This window comes from Drosophila rhopaloa, unplaced genomic scaffold (genome assembly GCF_018152115.1).
Source record: "Drosophila rhopaloa isolate 14029-0021.01 unplaced genomic scaffold, ASM1815211v1 contig_2, whole genome shotgun sequence".
Taxonomy (NCBI): domain Eukaryota; kingdom Metazoa; phylum Arthropoda; class Insecta; order Diptera; family Drosophilidae; genus Drosophila; species Drosophila rhopaloa.
In genome coordinates, this window is record NW_025335083.1 from 19,355,532 (window position 1) to 19,375,640 (window position 20,109).

General features: G+C 41.5%; 7 protein-coding genes across 8 annotated transcripts in view; 4 read left to right on the top strand and 3 right to left on the bottom strand.

Annotated features, from left to right (window-relative positions):
* Positions 1–871: 871 nt before the first annotated feature.
* LOC108040989 lies at positions 872–5,532 on the top strand. Its single transcript, XM_017118735.2, has 3 exons — positions 872–1,013; positions 1,070–1,143; positions 2,849–5,532. Exons 1-3 carry the CDS (start codon positions 928–930, stop codon positions 5,503–5,505), a joined length of 2,817 nt encoding a protein of 938 aa, XP_016974224.2. The 5' UTR covers positions 872–927; the 3' UTR covers positions 5,506–5,532.
* LOC108040990 (early boundary activity protein 1) lies at positions 1,138–2,780 on the bottom strand. Its single transcript, XM_017118736.2, has 2 exons — positions 2,714–2,780; positions 1,138–2,508 (listed from the first exon to the last, which is right to left on the bottom strand). Exons 1-2 carry the CDS (start codon positions 2,714–2,716, stop codon positions 1,405–1,407), a joined length of 1,107 nt encoding a protein of 368 aa, XP_016974225.2. The 5' UTR covers positions 2,717–2,780; the 3' UTR covers positions 1,138–1,404.
* Positions 5,533–6,151: 619 nt separating the features above from the next.
* Positions 6,152–7,572, top strand: LOC108040951 (early boundary activity protein 3). The gene has a single exon (XM_017118668.2). The coding sequence runs from the start codon at positions 6,256–6,258 to the stop codon at positions 7,393–7,395; it is 1,140 nt and encodes a 379-aa protein (XP_016974157.1). The 5' UTR covers positions 6,152–6,255; the 3' UTR covers positions 7,396–7,572.
* A 412-nt stretch (positions 7,573–7,984) lies between these two features.
* Positions 7,985–9,824, bottom strand: LOC108040941 (protein ovarian tumor locus). The gene is made up of 2 exons (XM_017118636.2): positions 9,654–9,824; positions 7,985–9,591 (listed from the first exon to the last, which is right to left on the bottom strand). Exons 1-2 carry the CDS (start codon positions 9,697–9,699, stop codon positions 7,985–7,987), a joined length of 1,653 nt encoding a protein of 550 aa, XP_016974125.2. The 5' UTR covers positions 9,700–9,824.
* A 2,456-nt stretch (positions 9,825–12,280) lies between these two features.
* LOC108040942 (RNA-binding protein with serine-rich domain 1-B-like) lies at positions 12,281–12,625 on the bottom strand. Its single transcript, XM_017118637.1, has one exon. It carries the CDS (start codon positions 12,623–12,625, stop codon positions 12,281–12,283), a length of 345 nt encoding a protein of 114 aa, XP_016974126.1.
* A 755-nt stretch (positions 12,626–13,380) lies between these two features.
* LOC108040955 lies at positions 13,381–14,287 on the top strand. Its single transcript, XM_017118672.2, has 2 exons — positions 13,381–13,931; positions 13,990–14,287. The coding sequence occupies exon 1, from the start codon at positions 13,432–13,434 to the stop codon at positions 13,828–13,830; it is 399 nt and encodes a 132-aa protein (XP_016974161.1). The 5' UTR covers positions 13,381–13,431; the 3' UTR covers positions 13,831–13,931; positions 13,990–14,287.
* A 4,072-nt stretch (positions 14,288–18,359) lies between these two features.
* Positions 18,360–20,109, top strand: part of LOC108047461 — a 34,120-nt gene continuing 32,370 nt past the window's right edge. Inside the window, exon 1 of one of the 2 annotated variants that reach the window (XM_044459677.1) lies at positions 18,360–18,629. The gene's annotated coding sequence lies outside the window, so the exon portion shown is untranslated. The remainder of the gene's footprint in view (positions 18,630–20,109) is intronic. The other variant, XM_044459676.1, reaches the window with a different exon arrangement.

The window sequence follows — 20,109 nt, forward strand, 5'->3', positions numbered from 1 at the left end:
CTTGAGCCCCTGTCTTTGCGGTTTTGCGGTCCAGAGGGAGGAAAACTTTTCCGTATACAGATATACGGGAACTATATATATGGAATGTTTACATCGGCATGCTGGCTGGCATCACACATAAATATATTTAAATCAGACTTCCTTTTTCCAAGGCATTTGCATATCGAAATGTGGTACATCAGAAGGGAAAATGAAACACAGTATTTACATACATACGCTAGAAAAAATAAATTCTGAAAACATTGACACGATTTGGTCAGAGCGACAACCGAAAATTGATTATTCCATTTATTTTCCGACACGAATTTCTTGTGCTGCAGGAATTACTCATCAATTTCATCGTCTTGGGTGCATGTGTGAAAAATGGCCTTGAATATTGTGAACTTCGATGTTGTATTGACTAGTTGATAGGGCGAATAAATAATGCATTGTGTCTGAGAAGCGGGTCTAAGACCAACCATTCGACATTGATTGCAGATATATTCCTGGGGCACCCACATTTGCATAGCCGGACTATCGTGCGCCTCATTATTTAAATGTTTATTTCAGCAACGTATGTAAAGTGTTTAAAATCAATAATTAAATAGTTTAAAATTATATTCGTTGTACAAAGTTCAAAAAGCTTGTGTGATAAAATATAATTATTTTTTTTTTGCCACCGTTTGGTAATTTGAAATTGAGGTACATTATTTTTAATTTATCCGTTTTAATTTCGAGTTCCATATATGATGTTAGTTTGGGATTGACCCTATTTTATTGTTTCAAAAAGTTGGCGACGCTGAAGTGGAAACATTTTTTTTCCAGTGCTGCCCCATGAAGCCAAAAAGTGACAAATAACTTTAGCATATTGAGAAACGAAGTTCTATTTTGACAACCACTTCTTTATTTTTGCACATATTCAAAATTACCTGGTTATTTATATAAAAAATGAAGAAATTCTGCGACGAAAGTTTGGTGGCGCACCAAATTAAGAAAATTCATCTTTATAACAACCTTAGGATACTATTGGAAAGGTACTAGTAGTTTTCTTTTGCTCTTTTCCTATATTTCATCGGAAATTGTGTTCCAGATGCGAGGATTTCCCCAAAAGGACGCAAAGTGATGATTCCCTGACCCGCATATATAAATCAAGTCAAGTTTTGGGTAAGAAAATGGGTAAATTTATTTGTTTATAAAAGCACTGGCTATTTTCGGCTGTGCCGGGTCTTAGTTTACTATAGAATCGGTAAATATGTCCAAGGAAATACTAATGAAGAAGTATTGGGATTATTCAGGATGATTCCCAAACAATTATTAGGAAATTTCCATTTAAGAAATTATTTTTAATCTTAAAGGATCGTCCAAGGAAACCTCTTTGAATTCCTTGAGTAAGGGACATATTCAGCGGTTTTCCTTGGAATCGCTCTACTTGGATTTGCGCTGCATTCGCGACCGCAGCATCTTATTCTCATCAGCACACTTCGTGGTAATGGCGGTGCGCACTTCCCGGGGCGTCATGTCCAGACTGTTGGTCATCAGGTACACCAGATCGGCGACCTTGAGAGGATCGAGCTGCTGCTTGCTGGGACGGGCGCAGTCCCTGAAGGCCGGCGATGGTTTTCCGGAGAGCGTGTGGTGGGCCAAGGTGTCCCGGTCAAAGATCTCGCAGAGTAGCTTCCGGGTGATCGACGGACCGGTCATGTCCCAGTTAATGGCGCTGAGGCTGACGCGGGACACTTCGGTGCCATTGGGACCGATCATCACCATCGGCGACTGGCTGTCCTGGTCGAACTCGAAGCCCGGACACGGACGCTTCGCATTCGGGGTGGACGTCACCGGCTTCTTGTTGCGCTTCCTCTTATTAACAGCCGGTTCCTCGCCACCTGGCACATAATCCTCGTCATCATCATCCAAGCCGAGGTCCTCGTCGTTGGTTTTCGGCGTGGAAGTGTTGTGCTCATCGGCTCCGTCGCGGAACACGACAAAGGCCTCCGAACTCTGCTGCTGATCCTTGTCCTGCTCCGCCTCCTGTTCCTGCTCCTGCTCCTGGTCCATTTCCTGCACCTTCTCGATCTCGATGGTGAGGAGATCCAGGGCCTTGCGCTTGCTGCGCTCCCACTGCTGGATGAGCTTCATCCGCGCCTCATTTACCGCCAGGATGGTACTCCTCATCAGCTGCTCGTTCTCCACATCCTGCACCAATTCTTCCATATCCTCCGCCTTATCCTCATTACCCGGCGACCGCTGTGATCTCAGCAGTTTCTCAGCAGCCAGAGTCAGAGTTTCCAGAGTGCTCAGCTTGCCATTATCCGACATTTCGATATGGCGCATGGCACAATTGGCGAATTCATTGGCTTCCTGGAGACGCCGCATCTTGCCATCATCGCTCTCCTCCTCGGTGAATGAGTCATCTGTTCGGAGGCGAGCGATGATCTGCTCCACTTTTTTTTGCTTCTCGGACAGCTGAACGGTCTCGGGATCGTAAGGCAAAAAGGTCAGGGCGAATTCTAAACGTTGGCGACGATTCATCTGAAAGGCGACCAAATTATTATCAAAGATAAGTCATAATTTTTTAAAGGGTATAATTATATTTTACATTTAAAAAATTATATAACTGTGTTATATTTAGGATATGAACATATTTCTTAAACTATTAAATAAGACAATCCTCAAGTGAGATTCATATGAATTATTATGTTCTTCAAGATATATTTGAATTTTCTCTCTGACTCACCATAGTTCGGCTTGTTGTCCAATTGTAAACTGATTTGTTACTTATAAGTTACGGGCTTATATACCATCACGAACACGCTTTCAGGTAGTTTTAAAGAAGTGCTACTAAATCCTTTATTACCCTTGTATTTGGCAGATGCTTCTTGCTCGGATATGATGACCAGCAGGTCGGACATTAGACGACTACCTGCGGGTGGGGCTTGCAGCTGCCGTTCCATTTCGGGTCGCTCGGTACCGGTGCCCGTGGACTTCAGGGATAATGGGATTGACATAGTCTCGGAATCGACCCAAACCGTTTCCAACCAGGACATGGCCACTCAAACGGCAATCCCAACGTATTCCAATGAGCAAAAGCTAGATTGCAAGTTTAGCCGAGATGCATCCACCCAATCTGTGCCAAATCTTCGAGATGCAGAAACACAATCGACATCAGATTCGTCGGAGGCCTTAAAGAATATCCAAACCCAAACGGAAATTATTGCCCAAGAAGATCCTCCTAAATCGAAAGCCCCTACCACTGATAAGCCTGAATATTTAGATGAGAAAGCTTCAAGATCTGACAGTTCATTCCGAAAATGTTTCTTTAGGCGGCCGATAATCGTGGTGAAAAAAGGCTCTTTAATTACTCCCGAGTTTACAAATAAAATCCACCAAGGTGCACCAATACTAGTTACTTCGCATAAGGAAGATAAGCAGACACAATATGAAAACCCATTTCGACAGGACAGCAATCAATTTGATGACAAGTCTTCAGAGCCCGCAGCCTGCATCAAAATTCTCGATAGGGTAGAGGAACTGGAAACCAAGTTGAGGAGACAGGAGCAATCTCTTAAAGATTTGCAAGGATCTGTGAAATCATGGAAGGCCCAGGGAAGTAAGCCGGCTGACTGTAGGCTGATCTTCCAGGCCCAACCAAAGAATTGTGAACTACCAAGTAAACCTGCAACCTCTGACAAGGCATCACAGAAAAAAGATGATAATGAGTGCGAGTGCAATAATTTCTCCAAGGAGTTTATTCAAATATTTTTAAAGCCTGATTCAGAGTTTCAAACAAACGTATCAAATACTGCATGTGGAGGGACTTTACGAAATAATACCCAGAAACCCACTGCTAGACAGTGTAGTTGGGATAATGATGCCAACCGTAGAATGAGAACCCCAAAACCCAGTGCCATACAATCTTGTAAGGATGATAAAGATGAAAGAACTATGAAAACTGATCGAAAGGCAATTGCCACACAGTGCGATTTGAATAACAATGATAACAATCCCGGTGGCCGAAATAATATTCAAAAGCCCTTTTCTAGACAATGCTTAGAGGATACCGATAATATATTGCAGCAGTTCAATCGTGCATTCGCGCCACCAAAAAGCCAAGAATCGATTTGTGGCCCGTCCAGAAAGACTTCAGAAACAAATAAAATTCAGAGACCCAGGTTACCTCACTGCGTAACCCTCGCTAACCAAAATCTAAAGCAAGAAGAGGTTGGCAATTTACTCGATAAATTCGTTGAGCTAGTAACAAAACCTGATGACGACACTTCTCCTGCAAGAAAGGTTTCTTCCGCATCTTGTTTGAACAAAAATAAAAGCCCAAATCAATCACAATCAAACCAAACCGTGGAAAAGGAAGTCTATCAATCGTTGATCGAGCAGTTCATACATCTTTTCACAAAATCCAAGAAGTGTGAAACTAAACAAGCACAGAAAACTGAATCTGAGTCTTATTCATTTGATAAACTATTGACGGAATTAATTAAGTATTTTACCACACCCAATGCCCTGGAATCGAGTACTTGTAAAGAGGAGGAAAGGCTCAAAAAGGTCACCATTTCGGAGAGGGAAACGGTCTTGGGTAACGAACAGAAAACAAAGTGCAATTGCTCAAAAGAACAGCGTAATTTTAAGACCGCTTCAACACAATCGGATCTTAAAATGTCCGATATGCACTTGGATTTGAGGAGCAGAGATGAGAGACCCTGTAATGTCGGAGGCAAATCTACAATTAGCCAAATGTACGCCTCGAATATGTCCATTAGAGATATCAAGCCGAGGGATCCGGAACCATGTGGATGCCAATTTTGTGGCGATGGCCATTTGCCTGTCCTGGATAGCTTCTTAAACGAGCTATTTAACCTTATAGGACCAAGGTCCTTCAACGACGTGGTGCTGACCATACTCCGGCATCCGGAAAGCGTCTACCATATAAACGTCCGTGAGATGGCATCGGGTACCGTATTGGGCTGCCTGCTGGCCAATGGAAAGGCCATCAACGAAGCCATCGCCCTGGGATTGTTCGAGGACATCCACACATTCTGTGAGCTGGACAAGCACAGGGAGCACGATCCCAGGGACTGTCCACTGGGCTCAAACCTCGATGCCCTTTGCCCACGGGAGCGTGGTGGCGATATCCATCCGGATAGCAACGCATCCAAAGTTAGGGCCATAGAGTTTACCACTCGAGTGCTGGGACTTCCTGCTGGACAAGCAGGTCGCTTCTTCTCCCTGACCAACGCTCTCAAATTGGCCAAGAATTCATCCCATCAGAGCTATAATTGTTCGGAGCTATCTATGTTGTCACTCCAGCTTCGGCGGAATCCCGAGAGAAGGGTTCGTATTGGACGAGGAGCAGCCACCGGCAACTTGGTTTACTTACGAAGTGAAGATAGTTTTTCATTTACGAATTTTAGCGAAGTGAACCAGACATCCAGCTTATTCCTTCGCATAGTTTCTGGCGAAGATCAAGAGGTTAAGGAAAAAGAGTCCAAGCTAATTAAGTATACTGATACTTAAACATGCTAGCTAGCCATGAACTTTCAAGTATTGTAATTTTTATAACGTTTTTAAGAATTTTCTAATTTTTATTTAATTGTATTTTTAAGCAGATTTTAAAATTATTTGTGCCATTTTAATAAACTAAATTGTTGTATCAGACATTTATATGAATTTAATTGGAGACTATTTATATTTTTTAATGTAATTTATATAGCTAATAATTGGTTAATAGTATAGACATGAATAACTGACCCATTCTTGAACAATTTTGGAGAATAGGAAGAAAGTTGTTTGAATTCCTTATACTTTCATATTCATTTACACTCTTTAAAGCGCTCTAATATTAATCCTTTTCAAATAAGCAGCATATGTTCACGAGCTGGTATGTCCATGCAATAGAAAAATATGGCTAACGTTGCAAATTTCCATTTATTGCCACTTAGCAGCTGCGTATTGGGAAAATTCGCGAAAACCTTCGCAGGTAATACTCAATTAGAATAATCCCAGCCAGGGCTAAACCGTAGATTAATCCCACCTCTCTGGCATCTGTTGTGCATCATAAAAGCCAAATAAAGAATGTATTGCAGGTAGAATAAGTCAACTTCACCCTTTTAGACCTATAAAATACCTGGAAGCGGAAAAGGAGTCATCAGTGTGCCAACAGTATTGAAGCAATCAAGACATTGAAGCTAACACGACAACAAAAAATATTTAAAAGAAATACTCAACTTTCAAGACCAAATATATTTGCCATAAATACCCGCCATCATGAGCAACATCAGCAACGACAGTGGTTTGGATGACTCCGCAAACTGTGGTGCCGTGGCCAATGCCAATGGTCCTTTGGCGGCCACTCGATTGTCCTGGTTCCTGGCCGAAGTGGATGATGGCTCGATGACGAGTGGGAAGCCGAATGGCCAGCGGCGGCTCTGCGTACTCCACTCCATGGAACTGCTGGAATCCGATGTGTCCGACAAATACATGACCCGTTTCGTAGAGTTCCGGGTCAATGGAATGGTGGTGGAGGCGAAGCTCATTCTGGCGGCGGATGAGAGGCGCCTGGTGGATGCAGCTTTGCTTTCCATGAGCAAGGAGGAGCGCGAGGATGAGAGTGCCCAGCAACTGTTGGTTCAGTACACCGAAAACGAGGAAGCGGGCGAGCGTCTCGTCCAGAAACTTGTCTCCCCCAACAATGTGATGTGGATGAGCACCAAGCCGGAGCTGAAGGGTAGTCCCCTGGTGAGCCTGGCTCCCGGATGCATTGCCCATGTTTTATATGCCTACGAGCAACGCGATTACATGGAGAAGATCCTACTGCACCTGAAAGCCCGCAGCTTTGATCTCGCCTTCGATGACATTTTGGAAACTGAACCGGAGGCCATGACCGATGACACATGGATGCTGGTGCAGTACAGTCCCGAGCCGGAGATGGTGGTCTACCAGGTGGTGCAGTACAGGCAGACGGTGTGGCGCAAGGAGAATCTCTTCAAGGATGTGATTGCTTACATGCAACCGCCTGGCAGCGATATCGTCCTGCAGGCCGTCGTCATTAGCTATGGCCAGGAGAAAGGTGTCCAGGAGGCCAAGTACGAAGAGCTGCGAAGATTCCCCTTTGATATAGACTTCCCTCTGCCCGAGGAACTGGATAAGCATCCGGAGCACGGCACCTCCACAGCCCTCTTCTCTCGCACCAGCTTGTACCAGAAAGCGGAGCAGCGGGATTCAACTGGCGAGCACAAGGAGCTGCGAAAAAGTCTGGAGCAGATGAGCGAGAAGGCGCAGGGCGAGGCTCAGATGATCATTGATGCCTTCGACATGGTGGAAAATATCAACAAGAATCTGCAGAGCCGATTGTCCGGAGAAACGCAATTGGCCGTGGAAACAACATCCGGAGACGAGCTTAATTGATCTGATAGAACACACAAATCTTGATTATACATATAGCCAGTTAAGTTACTTATAAAGTATACAACTTACAAAATTTACAAAATAGGTCATCAAATTGTAAAATAAGTCTCCAAGTTAAAGAATATATATATTACTGACATTTTGTCAGCCAAAAAATCATCGTTTTTTACCAAAGTATCTATTATTTTTATAGAATTAAAAGAGTTTACCTTTCATTTATATCAACATCAGTCTTAAAATAATTTAGATCATTAAGTTTAATAAACTTTCAATGAAATCGTAATTATTTAAATGCATGTTAGTTTCATTCCTACCCTATATGTGTTTCTATTAAAAGCGAACAAGATTGGAATTATATTTATTACTTCTTTTATTGAAGAACAACTTTAACTTAAATGGTAGTTTTCAAATATCAAAATGAATTATGGATACTTACATAACTTTATAAGTAACTTTATAAGCATGCATTCGCAGAAATATTAAAAAAATGTAAAAGGGATAACATATGTTATAGAAAATAGTATACCTGAATAAAATGTAAGAATATATAATAATAAAAAAGTTAAAACCACAACAGAAATGAATGCAATTATGCAGAATGCGGGTCGGGAACATAATGCGGCTGGATCATATCGCCAATAACAATAGGAATCATTCCAGGTGGAGGAGGAGTCCCTGGTGGGGCGAATAAAACGAAGGCGCCGGGAGGACGAATAATCAGATGACGGGGCTGCATAAATGCTCGATCATAATGCATCAGTCCAGGAGGCCTAAATATAGGCGGCGGACCTTGTACGAAAACCGGACGGGGAATAACCATTGGTGACGGAGTGATGAACCGAGGTTTTGGCGGAGTGATGAGCCGAGGTTTTGGCGGACCCATTCCAAATATCTGGTGAGGCAATGATGACAGTTGAATATCTTGAACAGGCGGCGGAGGCAGTGGTGGAGATTGATTTGTGACAGTTTCCCATTTTGTGTGGTTAGTCGGAGATTCCATTTTGAAGTTTTCGCCTTGCTTATTCTGACGACGATACTGCGAATTGGATGCGTTCTCCAGCTGCAGAAACTGCCGCTTCATGAAACTCATTTTAACGCGACGTGGCAGATTGATTCGCCGCTTGGGCAGACGGTCCCAGGGCTTGAATTCATCCGGCGGCAGTGGATGTACGGTATCAAATGGCACGGACAGAAGTTTACCCTGCCCCTCGACAAACACCTCGCAAGCGGACATGTCCTTATTGATGGCCTGGATATGGCAAATGCTCAGCTCGCCATGCTTGTTCGGCTCCAACTCCACAAGGCACTTGGCTCCCACTCTGAAGTTATAGTCACCCGTATAGATATTCAAGGATTTTGCCTCACGACGATATGCATTCAGGCAGTTGAGCTCCACGTTGCGATACATATAGGGATCCATTGATTTGGCTGCCATGTAGCAAAAGGGAAGGCAATTCTGTTCGAGAATGCGCCGCATGCAGGACACGGGCATGGATCGGAAGTTCTCCTGGCCCAACTCCAGTTTGCGATTGTGGAACGGGCAGTCCTTGTAGTTTTTCAAGACGCAAAGGGTGCGCTCGGGGGGATCCAGCTTAAAGCTTCTTCCATTGCTGCAGAGCAAACGGATGACATTGCCCCTAGGATCAAACTCCATGTCGGTGCCCCACTTGAAGGTCTGTGGGTACAGCATCCACTCCACTGCGAGATTCACGTCCGGCAGGCGAAAGACCATCTTATAGAGCATCTTAAAGGCTACGGCCTGGCAAACGGCAGCGATCTCAATATCCGACATAGTCAGTACAGTGTCAAAGTGCTCCTGGCGGTCCACGAAAATACGTAGGGTCTCCGGGTAATCCTCTCTGAAGATGAGCAGCTTTCCCAGATCGTAGGCTTCGTGGATGACGACATTCCGGCGGTACAAGTGGCACAAAACTCGCAGTTCCAGCAAGGTGCCCTTGGTCTTAGTCTTCTCCAGCTGCCACAGGTACTCGTCATAGTCCCCACTAATATATCGCTGGAAGCTGCGCCTCTTCCGGAACATATAGCGAACGCACTCCATGCGGACCTCGTAGTGCAGCATCTGGGTGTCGTAAACCTGCTCGGCGACCACGCGGAACAAACTGGAGGCGTCCATCACAACGTGCTTCCGGAAGAGCAGGTGTTGCTCCAGAAACCGATCGATCGGATCTGGGGCGGCTTAGAATATTGGTGACTAAACTTAACAGCAAACTAAACTTAAAAGGTAATAAATTTCTTACCTTTACTTCCAGGGCAGACAGTTCGTTTCAGGATTCCGGACATCATGTTGAGTCAACCTTCCTATTGAAGTTGCATAAAACATTTAATACAAATAAAAACTAGATTTTTATTAAAACTTACATTAAAATTAAAGAATGCAGCCAATAGGCAAAAAAAAAAACTTGCAAAATCACGTGGCTGGTTAATTCGATATTACCAGATCGGCGGAAAAACGACTTCCGTTGGCAAATATTGAAAGGGGAACAGTGGAACTGGAACATGCTAAATATATACATGTTTTTACGTAACTTCTGTAATCGGAAATCGATCATTTTGGTTATGCAAGCACATTGTAATAGCATTTTTAACTTGTCACGTTTTAAATAAAAGTTTTTTTTAAAAATGGAGAAATCAGATCCTAAGAACTCCATGGAAAACAGGGAAACCATGGAGACTATCGATTCTTCTCAAAATTCTCAAGCAGATGGCCAGAACAAAAATAAGGACGACCGCGAAGAGTATTTTCTGAAACTGGTGCGGGATCTGAAGGAGAAAGTGGAGCAAATGGACAAGTTCGACGGCAATCGCCTCGCCATGAAGACTCTGCTATGGTATTTTCAAACCCTCTACCAAGAATACAAGTCCATCAGCCAAGGATCGCAGCAGGAGAACCAGGAGTGCCAGAACGAAGTCGATGAACTGACCGACTATTTTGACAATCTCGACATGCAGATGAACGACATGGAGGACGGCGTCACCAGTCCCAATTGCATATTACCGTGGGAGACCGAAGGAACACATTAACACTCGTCCCAGTGGTGTTGTCATCTCTTCCGGAGCATCGGCGTCCGCCAAGCCATCCGGCGGAGCCGCCATTGTCCAATCTATAAGTACTCCGGTCAAGATGCCAACACTTCCCATCGATTGATTAAATTGTCACAGGTCTTAATTCCAATATGTATAATCAGAAAATACAACAAAAAAATCTATGCTTTCCCAATACTCACTTTGTTTAGAATAGCTAACAAAATAAATACGAACTGATTCTAAAATGTTTAGTGAAAATACTGTCGGTTAACATTTTTGGATGTAGCTTTTTTAACGATGTCGTGGATGTGCAAGTCTGCAACCGCAGCCATCGCCGACTAGTTGCTGACTAAATATTATTATACCCTTGCAGAGGGTATTATAATTTTGGTCAAAAGTGTGCAACGCAGTGAAGGAGGCATCTCCGACCCTATAAAGTATATATATTCTTGATCAGTATCACCTCCTGAGTTGATATAGCCATGTCCGTCTGTCCGTCTGTCTGTCCGTCTGTCTGTTTCTACGCAAACTAGTCTCTCAGTTTTAAAGCTATCGAATTGAAACTTTGCACACACCCTTCTTTCCTTTGCACGCAGTATATAAGTCGGAACGGCCGGGATCGGCCGACTATATCCTATAGCTGCCATATAACTGATTGATCGGAAATGCCATAACTCTGCTGTTTGTTAAGTTAGGAAGTTGGGACTCTCTATGGGTATTATATTTGGCCAATCAATCCGACGTACCAAATTTCATAAGGATCGGCCGACTATATCCTATAGCTGCCATATAACTGATTGATCGGAAATGCCATAACTTTGGTGTTTGTAAAGTTAGAAAGTTAAGATTTTCTACTGGTTTTATATTTGGCCAATCAATCCGACCTACCAAATTTCATAAGGATCGGCCGACTATATCCTATAGCTGCCATATAACTGACCGATTGGAAATGCCATAACTTTGGTGTTTTTAAAGTTAGGAAGTTTGGATTTTTTATGAGTATTAAGAATGCATCATAGGAATAATTTTGGAGAATATTATTATAGAGAATTCTGCAAGGGTATATCAACTTCGGCTCCGCCCGAAGTTAGCTTTCCTTTCTTGTTTTTATAATAATGTAGTTTTTAAACTGGGAAAGTATATGGAACTCAGTTTAAAATATACTTTTAATTCACCATGAAGTTGTTTTGTTATACTCTTGAAGAGTGTATTATAATTTCTGTCAAAAGTTTGCAACGCAGTGAAGGAGACATTTCCTACCCTATAAAGTATATATATTCTTGATCAGCATCACCAGGAGAGTCGATCTAGCCATGTCCGTCTGTCCGTTTCTACGCAAACTAGTCCCTCAGTTTTAAAGCTATCTGCTTGAAACTTTCCCAAAAGTTGTCTTTCTATTGCAGGTAGTATATAAGTCGGAACGAGCTGGATCGGGCCACTATATCATATAGCTGCCATATAACTGAACGATCGGAAAAGCCATAACTTTTGTGTTTTTAAAGTTAGGAAGTTGGGATTTTCTAGGGGTTTTATTTTTGGCCAATCAATCCAACCTCCCAAATTTCATAAGGATCAGCCGACTATATCCCCTAGCTGCTTTAAGGCCCCAAAAAACCAATCCCCAACCACATTTCGTTGCACGGAATCTTTATTTGTATGAAAAAATAGATTTTAAAGATTCCTGCACATCTGGGACTATCTGGCTCTTCCTACAGTGTGTCTTCGACCACAGTGCGACCTGCCTAGCGGGAGCGGGAGAAGTTCAGCGAACAGGAGCGGGACAGGAAGCGCGATAGGTAGCGCTGGCGGCGATTCACCGCCGCGGAGCCTTCAGCATGCTCTACTGGAAGGTGGACACCGTGATCCGGTTGCCGTCGATCAGGCCGCCGTCCATCAGCTCGATGGCGCAGGCGCAGTCCTCGGGACGGGCGTACTTCACACAGGCGTAGCCATTCCCCAGGTGCCCCTGGAAGCGGTCGACGACGGTGAGGGCGCCAAAGTTGCCGAAGATCTCGGCGATGTCCTCCTTGGTCACCTGGCTTGTGAGTCCCTTGATGTGGAGATGGACGGGCTGGCGCAATCTGACGGTGGGCTTGCCGTTGGCCACTTGACTGCCCTCGGCGTCGGGATTATCAAGGGAGTCATCGCTGGTGGAGCTGGAGTGGCTCCCTTTCTCTTTGGGCATCTCGTTTTTTGATTTTCTGGAGCTGCTGCTGAGTTGCTTACAGGTCGGGTGACTGCTGCCAAATAAAAATAGGAAGAGGGCAAATGGCGACAACTGTCATCCAGGAAAATTCAAATAGGCAAAGCTACTAGATTGGAGGATCTGGATTGCCACCTAACAGTTGGGATAGAAACTACATCTCTGTGCTAATGAATTGCATAATCTTTGAACACTACTGTTCAATCGATTAAAAGCGTTCTAATAGAAGAAAAAGGTATCATCTGGTAACAATAAAAAAATACTATTTATCGAATTTCCTTAATACTTATTATTATTTAAATAAGTAGTGGAAATATATTTAAAAAATTCGGTGACTTTTATACTGCGTGCAAAGGAACGAAGGGTGTGTGCAAAGTTTCAATTCGATATCTTTAAAACTGAGAGACGTAGAAACAGATAGACGGATAGACATTTAAGTCGGAACGGCCGGGATGGGCCGACTATATCCTATAGTCGCAATATAAGGAAGTTGGGATTTTCTATGGGTTTTATTTTTGGCCAACCAATATAATTTACAGAATATTCTGCAAGGGTATATCCTGTTACCTGTTTCCTTTTACCGTTTAACATCGTTCAAAAATCGGAACCGCTCCACTGGGGTCTGCTCTGTGTGATTTGGGTATAATGGTTTTTTATTTGAACTAATCTGCTACAAAATCGGAAATCGAGAACTTCTGTTGTGTGGCAACACTATCGGTGACATTTGCAAGAAAAAAGCCTGTCACTCTGTGAATAAAAGGAACAAATTAAAGATCCAATTCCGCAAAATGGAGAAATCTGGGCCCAACGAAAATCCATTGGAGCCGTTTGAGATGGATGACTATGACCAAGACTACGCCGATACCCTGCTGCTGTTGGCCCAGATCAGGAATCTATTGGAGATTAGCCAGCGAATGACCTTGGTGGTGCACCTGCGGGAGGAGATAAATAACTTCGCACACGACCATGCCCAGTACCAGGAGTACAACCAATTGCTCGAGCAGTTGCGATACGATCTGAACAACGGATGCCTGGATCTTATGGAATCTCTGATTGTCAAGGAAATTGTGTTCTATGAAATCGGCGACTTGGTCGAAACGGTGCACCTTCTAAACGTGCAGATGGACCAAATGGCCGACGACATCGAATGCTCCATTTGCAGGTATGCCTATCTGGCAGACGAGTGAATCTTCACGCTGCCCAAACTGTACGAAAACGTAGTATCTACAAAACCTGATTTCGCATTGATGTTTACAAGATTCACAACAAATTCATACATTTTTAAAGAGTAAGTCTAAATGAATAACTAAAAATGTTGGATCATTGCCATGTTTCCATTATTTTAGACACCCATTTATTTTTGGATGCAGCTGTTTTTAAAGCAAGACTATCCCACCTATTGAGAAATATTAACACAATAAATATTAGCAATTTCTTAATCAAGAGAATTGTTAAAATGCGTTTTTATTTCAATTGTATTTACAGCCAGAATCTTAGTACTTAGGACATAATAATAATAATAAACATACTAATTATAACTTCAGTACCAAAGAGGATATTATTGTAAATAAGATGACTTACAAATACTGTTTGCTTAAAATGACTGTTTATTATCAAAGAAAAAACATAACATTTAAAAACATTAATGTTCATTTATCAGTCCTGACCATTAACAAATTAGTTTTCGTTTAAAAAATGCAAACCCAATTCTAAACTAAACGTTTTGTTGATCAATGAAAAACAACTTTATAGGAAATAAATAAAAAATAAAATGAAATAGCATCTAAGATACACATTGATTTATTGAGCTGAGAAATGGACCATTAAAAACGACAAACATATTTATAGCACATAAATGCACTAATAAATAACTAAGGTAAGCCCACAAAATCATTACAAACATTTTGTTGAAAAAAGTTTTAAAATGGTCTTGTTGGAATTCAATAGATACAGACGCATTTGACCCTTTAGCAAGTTAGTAATTAATTGAGAGACAGAAATAATCGAGTGAATTATGTCTGTATAATTCGATTTCCGCACGTGTCGCCATCAATTTCTACCAAACGGTTACCATGTGTGATGCACAATTTACTAAGCGCTTTTCCATTATTAAGCAATCATGGATCATTCATGGAATTAATTCCGCAAACCAAACCACTTCATCATCATCAGGCCGGGCGAAGAAAAAAGTAAAATAAACTCGATAATGAAGTGCACGAAAATAGACAGGCAGAAGATTTAAGCGTTTCTTCCGCTGCCCATCGGGATATTGACTTGCTGATTATTTTTATTTGCCCGGCAAACGCTTCAATTGAGACATAAAACTATGCCGACATACGAGCATAAACATTTATACACGATTAAGAGTGCTGTTTGTTTTTATGTTTGGTTTAGCGCTTCCGTTTGCGGAGAGCAAGAAATTCCTACAGATATTGCGTATACGCATTAAATGGCCCAGAATGAGATACAAACAAACAGGCAGCAAAATAGGGGAAGGAAAACAAAAACGAAAATTGGCAACGAAGGGAGCGCAAACATTTGGCCAGATTAAAGTGTGCAATTTGAGGCCAGGGACATGGGAGGTCCGAATTCAATAAAACATGGCCCATAAATCAATGAAAAACTAATCAAAAAATCAAAAGGAAAACACTGGGGGATTTGTTTGTCCGACTTTGGTCAAAAATGGAATTGGCTGTCAGATAAAAACTACATGAAAAGCGTATAACACCAAAAATTAACGTATCTTTTGTTCGAAATTCATTTAGAATGCAAATCAATTAAATTAAAAGCGAAATTTATTTTCTACCCGGGCCATTTTAAAATTTCAATTTATGCAAATGCAACAGCAGTAGGAAAAGCAGAAAAAAAAAACGCGACAAACCCAAGCCGCAAGCTTAAATGCTCATTAGTGTTCTGGACCAAAAAAATAAAATAAAACCCCCGAAAGTGGAAAGAAGGGAGCGCAGTGGAGCGTGTGTTTGTCGCTTGCATCGCATTTACATTTTCGGATCTAGCAGTGGCACATAAATGTAGGAATATCCCCCCAAAGCCGGCAAACCCTCTAAATGCAAAACACTTCAAGACCGGGGGCTTTAAGTTGCCGAATTGCATGCAATTAATTGGGACTTACGGCCAAAGCCAAGGCTAACTTTGACTTTCAGATGGAAACTGGAAGATTTCGACTGCTGCATTGTTATGCGCTGTTGCGTAAATTGATCCCCTTTTAATGATGCACTCCAGTGGCAAAAATAATTTGCTAGCAGCAGCCTTTGAGCCGTCTGCTAAGCCTTCGTTTTATATCATTCGTTTTATGTCATGCGAGTAAGGACTCGACGTCTTTGTTTTTCATTTGAACGAAAATGCCATTGATATTTCTGCACACAATGCAATTCAGATAGACGGAAAATGTAAAGTATACGCAGCGTTGCACCAGCAAAAGTTTGCTCATGCAAATTTTCCGATAAACTTTAACTAATTAAAAAGTTGCTCTTAATGAGGAAATAAAAGTCAGGCAGCGGAGCAGCAAGACCGCAAAGGTTGTACATTATTTTACTACTAGTAAGTTTACTTTTTAAGTGACGCTGTGGCGACAAATTGACATATTGTGGCTACAGAAAGTTGCATTCCAAGTCGGAGCAATTTCTTTTCCCACATGTGCCACAGCAGGAGGCTCCACTTGCGGCTAATTCTGAGTTTGTTGCTATAAGCATTCGGTATCTAGCATTCTGGGGTTCTGCTTGAAATTGTCAGCTCCCAGACTGTTGGCCACACGATGAAACGAAGGCCGAACAAAACCACACACAAGCTACCAGCGCTTTTAACTTGCCCCCCGGCTATTGTTACCAACAAAAAAATGGAAAAAACCATGTTGAACATTCTGTTCTAGTCCACAAGCAGTTGGCCAAGAACTGCGGGAGCTGCGGAATAACAAATACAGCCACTTTTCTACTGCACTTCAGCCAAAGAACACTCCTAGTTTAAGCAGTGCGTGCTTTTACTATCAATAACTTTTTTATTCACTTTTAAAGAGCAATCACACAGTTTCATTCTCTTCTAGAATTATACTCTGGTATAAAATGAAATTTAGCCAAGAAATTAAATAGTATTTGAATAGTAGTAAATAGTATAATTATAAATAAAAATTGAATTTATATAGTTATTTAAGTAAGATTTAATTACACATAGTACAAATTTAGTAAGAATCTGACTAAAGTATACATTAAATCTGCAAAGTAATTTAAAATACGCATATTTTAGAAAGATTATATAAAAAGGCAAATGAAAAGCAAGGGTATTAAAATTAAGAAATAAAAAAATATATTCTTGAAAATAAAGACAATATATCCGCTTTGAATTAGTGATGACAACTGCCAAATATCGGGTTTCAAAGAGTTCAATTCACTGGAGCATTTATTTTTTATAATTCACTTGAGCCTTGTTAAGGCTGCTCCTGGCTAGCATGTGTGTGTTTATGGGCTACCTCATCATCAACTCGTGTTCCTGCCCCACAATACCCACATGCAACCACTTGAGTCTACTGTGGTTGTTGCTGGTGTTTGTATTTGCCATGCCATTTGCTGGGGAAATTTTTCTTGATTGCCTCGCCCTTAGCATTTTGCTTGTTTTTGCTTATGCGTCGTCATCTTTCTTTCGCAGTTTCCACTTCCTTTTCCCATTTTTTCCCATTTTCCACTCTTTTCCTTCTGGCCTGGCTGACAGTGATTTTGACATTTCACGCGCATTTGTTTGTTATGCTTTTCTGGCCAGCATTGACAGCGCGGGAAAGGTCAACATTTCCCTTTTTTTGCATATATAAGTGCGTACGGCCATGTATTCATAGAAATCGTAGTGGGGCATAATAAAAATAAAGGCTATGGCACGCAGGCTCATTAACATTTGCGAGGCACGTGGCGGGAATGACGCTAACTCAGTTGCTCCCCAGCGTCGCATTCGGCTTAGCCAAATTGATTTTTCGTCCGGCCAACAAAACAATCTAGCACGGAAAAAAATACATAACAATATCAGTTACATTACCATCCCCAGATATGCATACCATTCCTTGCTTTCCAATTTCTAATCCAATGCTTTTATGATCATAACTTATCCGAATCCTAGCCAATTTGAAAGCGAATTGCTTTCCTTTGCTTGTTTTGATTACCAAAATATTTATGCATTTAATAATAAAAGAAGTTCTGCACATATTATGCCAATTTATTATTTATTTAAGATTGAACGTTCACTCCTATATCAAATTTTTATAATCTGAAAAGAAAGTATTACACTTTTATATTTTGGCAATCTAATAAGTTTTGAGTTGGTTATAAGGATATCTTAAAATGTTAAGCAAAAGATAACACAAGTTGCAGTGAACTTTAAGAACCATAAGTCGCAGGCCATAAAACAATAAATAATAAGAATATATATAATTTGGTAATTTGGTAATTTACCATTTTTTAGCAAGAAATCTTTGCTAAGTTTTTCTAATCTAAAAGACCTATCAAAACATTTTTGCTCTGTATTCCCGCAAGGCAGAAATAAACATCAGGCCAACACACAATTCCACTCAAAACAATTATGAATGAATGGCCAGGAGAGCGCTCAGACCAGTTAACAGAGCAGCTGTTGCTGCCAAGCGTATGTTAACGTTTAAGTGTGCCAACAGCATCAGCCTCTGACAAGTATTCTGGCTTTTAGTCCAAAAACAGACGTCGAGGCGAGAGCACGCGGCCCAAAAAGCGCGCGCATGTCAAGCGAGTTGCGTTCGGTTTTCGATTCGAGGCACATGGCGTATACGCGATACGGCCAGTCCTTTTGCTTGTATTGACTCAATAATAGTCAGTGGTCCCTGTTGCGGCTGTCGTGCGTGAGCTGAGTAGCAGATAATGTGTTAATAACTAAACTGGGCAGTCGGTGTCGATCAATCAGTATGTGAATAGCCATAATCCAACTGGGAAGGAACTTCAATGTAAGCCTAATTAATTAAAAGGTGAACAATAAAAACTTATTTTTAAGAAATGTATATTTACTGTACATACATTTTGAAAATTCTAAAATATTTTAGAAACTGTAGTGATTTATTAACAATTAGGTTCTGCATTTAATAAAAAATTGACTTTATTAATTTGTTTAACAGTGGTTATAATTTCATTTTTAGTTCCTCAAACAATTGGAGTCTGAAAATCGTAATAGTGCTTAAGTTGCTGTACTCATCAGTATTATTTAAGTTGATTATTTCTTTTTTTAAGATGTGTCTCAAGTTTCTGGGCAAAAAATGTGTAATTATACAATTAAACAACTAATTTACCTCTTGAATAAGCGTTTAATAAATTTAATGAATATAAAGGGACTCATACTGCTGGATTTTTAAGCTAACTTCTTTTTATTGTTATATTAAACACTAATCCTCGTCATTGCTGAAAAAACAATTTCTACATTTTTCAAAACATACAATTGTGTTATTTCATTTAACCCAATCAGATGGATGAAATGAAATAACAATACGAAATAGAATATAAATATTAAGGCAGGGCCTTAAAATAATTCGAAGAAAAGCTCGAAACACCTAAATAAATGCAAATTAAATAAATTCAAATCGGATCAGGCCAGTGACGTATTTAAATTTCACCAGGAGCGAAACGAGGCGACACGTAGTTCGACATTCGAGCTGTCATAAGCCGGAATTCAGGACGGATTGCATTAGGGAAGTTCTTTCTTGTGCTGCTCGAATTTCCCTGGGGCACTTGGGATGCACGTGAATTCCATGCCGATGGATTTGACTTTTCTCTTCCTGCTCTCATATTTTTTGTGCGGCGTTTGTCAACGCCATTTCCCTTCTGTTTGATTTGCATATTGCTACCTGTCTGCTGAGTTCCCGAGCCCGTGAACGTGCGTGAAAAGTAAACAGGGGGAAACAAAATATAAAAGAAGAAAAAAAACGTGATAAAATAGGCGAAAAAATGGCGGATAAAAAATGAAAACATTTGCCGGAAAACAAAGAAAATTATCTGACCAGATGCCCGTTTCCCCTTCTTTCCCGAGGGAAAAGGAAAACGGTGGGTCGTCAGTGACAAGTGACAGTTTGTTTGTTTGTTTGCCCGCCGAATAAGGTGGTCAGGTATGTCTGATATGGCAGCCTAATTTGGCCGACGCTTTTATTGTTTGCCCTCGGACATGGCGTCATTATCTTTTGGTATTTTCATGCTCTCCCTGTTTGTTTACACGCACTTTTAACGTGTTTATTCGGCCGTAACGCAAACTAATTGAAACACACCGGGCGTATACTTATTGTAATGCCCGTGGGCGTGTCACGTTCCGCGTGCAATCAGTGGGCGCCTTGAAATCCACTCGGCTGCAATTGCAGTGCACTTGCCACGCCCCCCGTTTGCTCTTTGAGGGCAGTAGCCCCACTGTCATTCGGTCCTCAATGCCAGTAGCTGAAAGCTGAAACAACAGCGTGGTACCAGTGT

Excerpts from the sequence above, each read along its gene's own strand:
- LOC108040989 (XM_017118735.2), top strand. The coding sequence starts at position 928 with ATGAAGAAATTCTGCGACGAAAGTTTGGTGGCGCACCAAATTAAGAAA. Across the intron at positions 1,014-1,069 it reads CTTAGGATACTATTGGAAAG|ATGCGAGGATTTCCCCAAAA; the intron begins GTACTAGTAGTT and ends ATTGTGTTCCAG. Across the intron at positions 1,144-2,848 it reads TAAATCAAGTCAAGTTTTGG|ATGCTTCTTGCTCGGATATG; the intron begins GTAAGAAAATGG and ends TGTATTTGGCAG.
- LOC108040951 (XM_017118668.2), top strand. The coding sequence starts at position 6,256 with ATGAGCAACATCAGCAACGACAGTGGTTTGGATGACTCCGCAAACTGT.
- LOC108040941 (XM_017118636.2), bottom strand. The coding sequence starts at position 9,699 with ATGATGTCCGGAATCCTGAAACGAACTGTCTGCCCTGGAAGTAAAG. Across the intron at positions 9,592-9,653 it reads TGTCTGCCCTGGAAGTAAAG|CCGCCCCAGATCCGATCGAT; the intron begins GTAAGAAATTTA and ends CAATATTCTAAG.
- LOC108040942 (XM_017118637.1), bottom strand. The coding sequence starts at position 12,625 with ATGCCCAAAGAGAAAGGGAGCCACTCCAGCTCCACCAGCGATGACTCC.
- LOC108040955 (XM_017118672.2), top strand. The coding sequence starts at position 13,432 with ATGGAGAAATCTGGGCCCAACGAAAATCCATTGGAGCCGTTTGAGATG.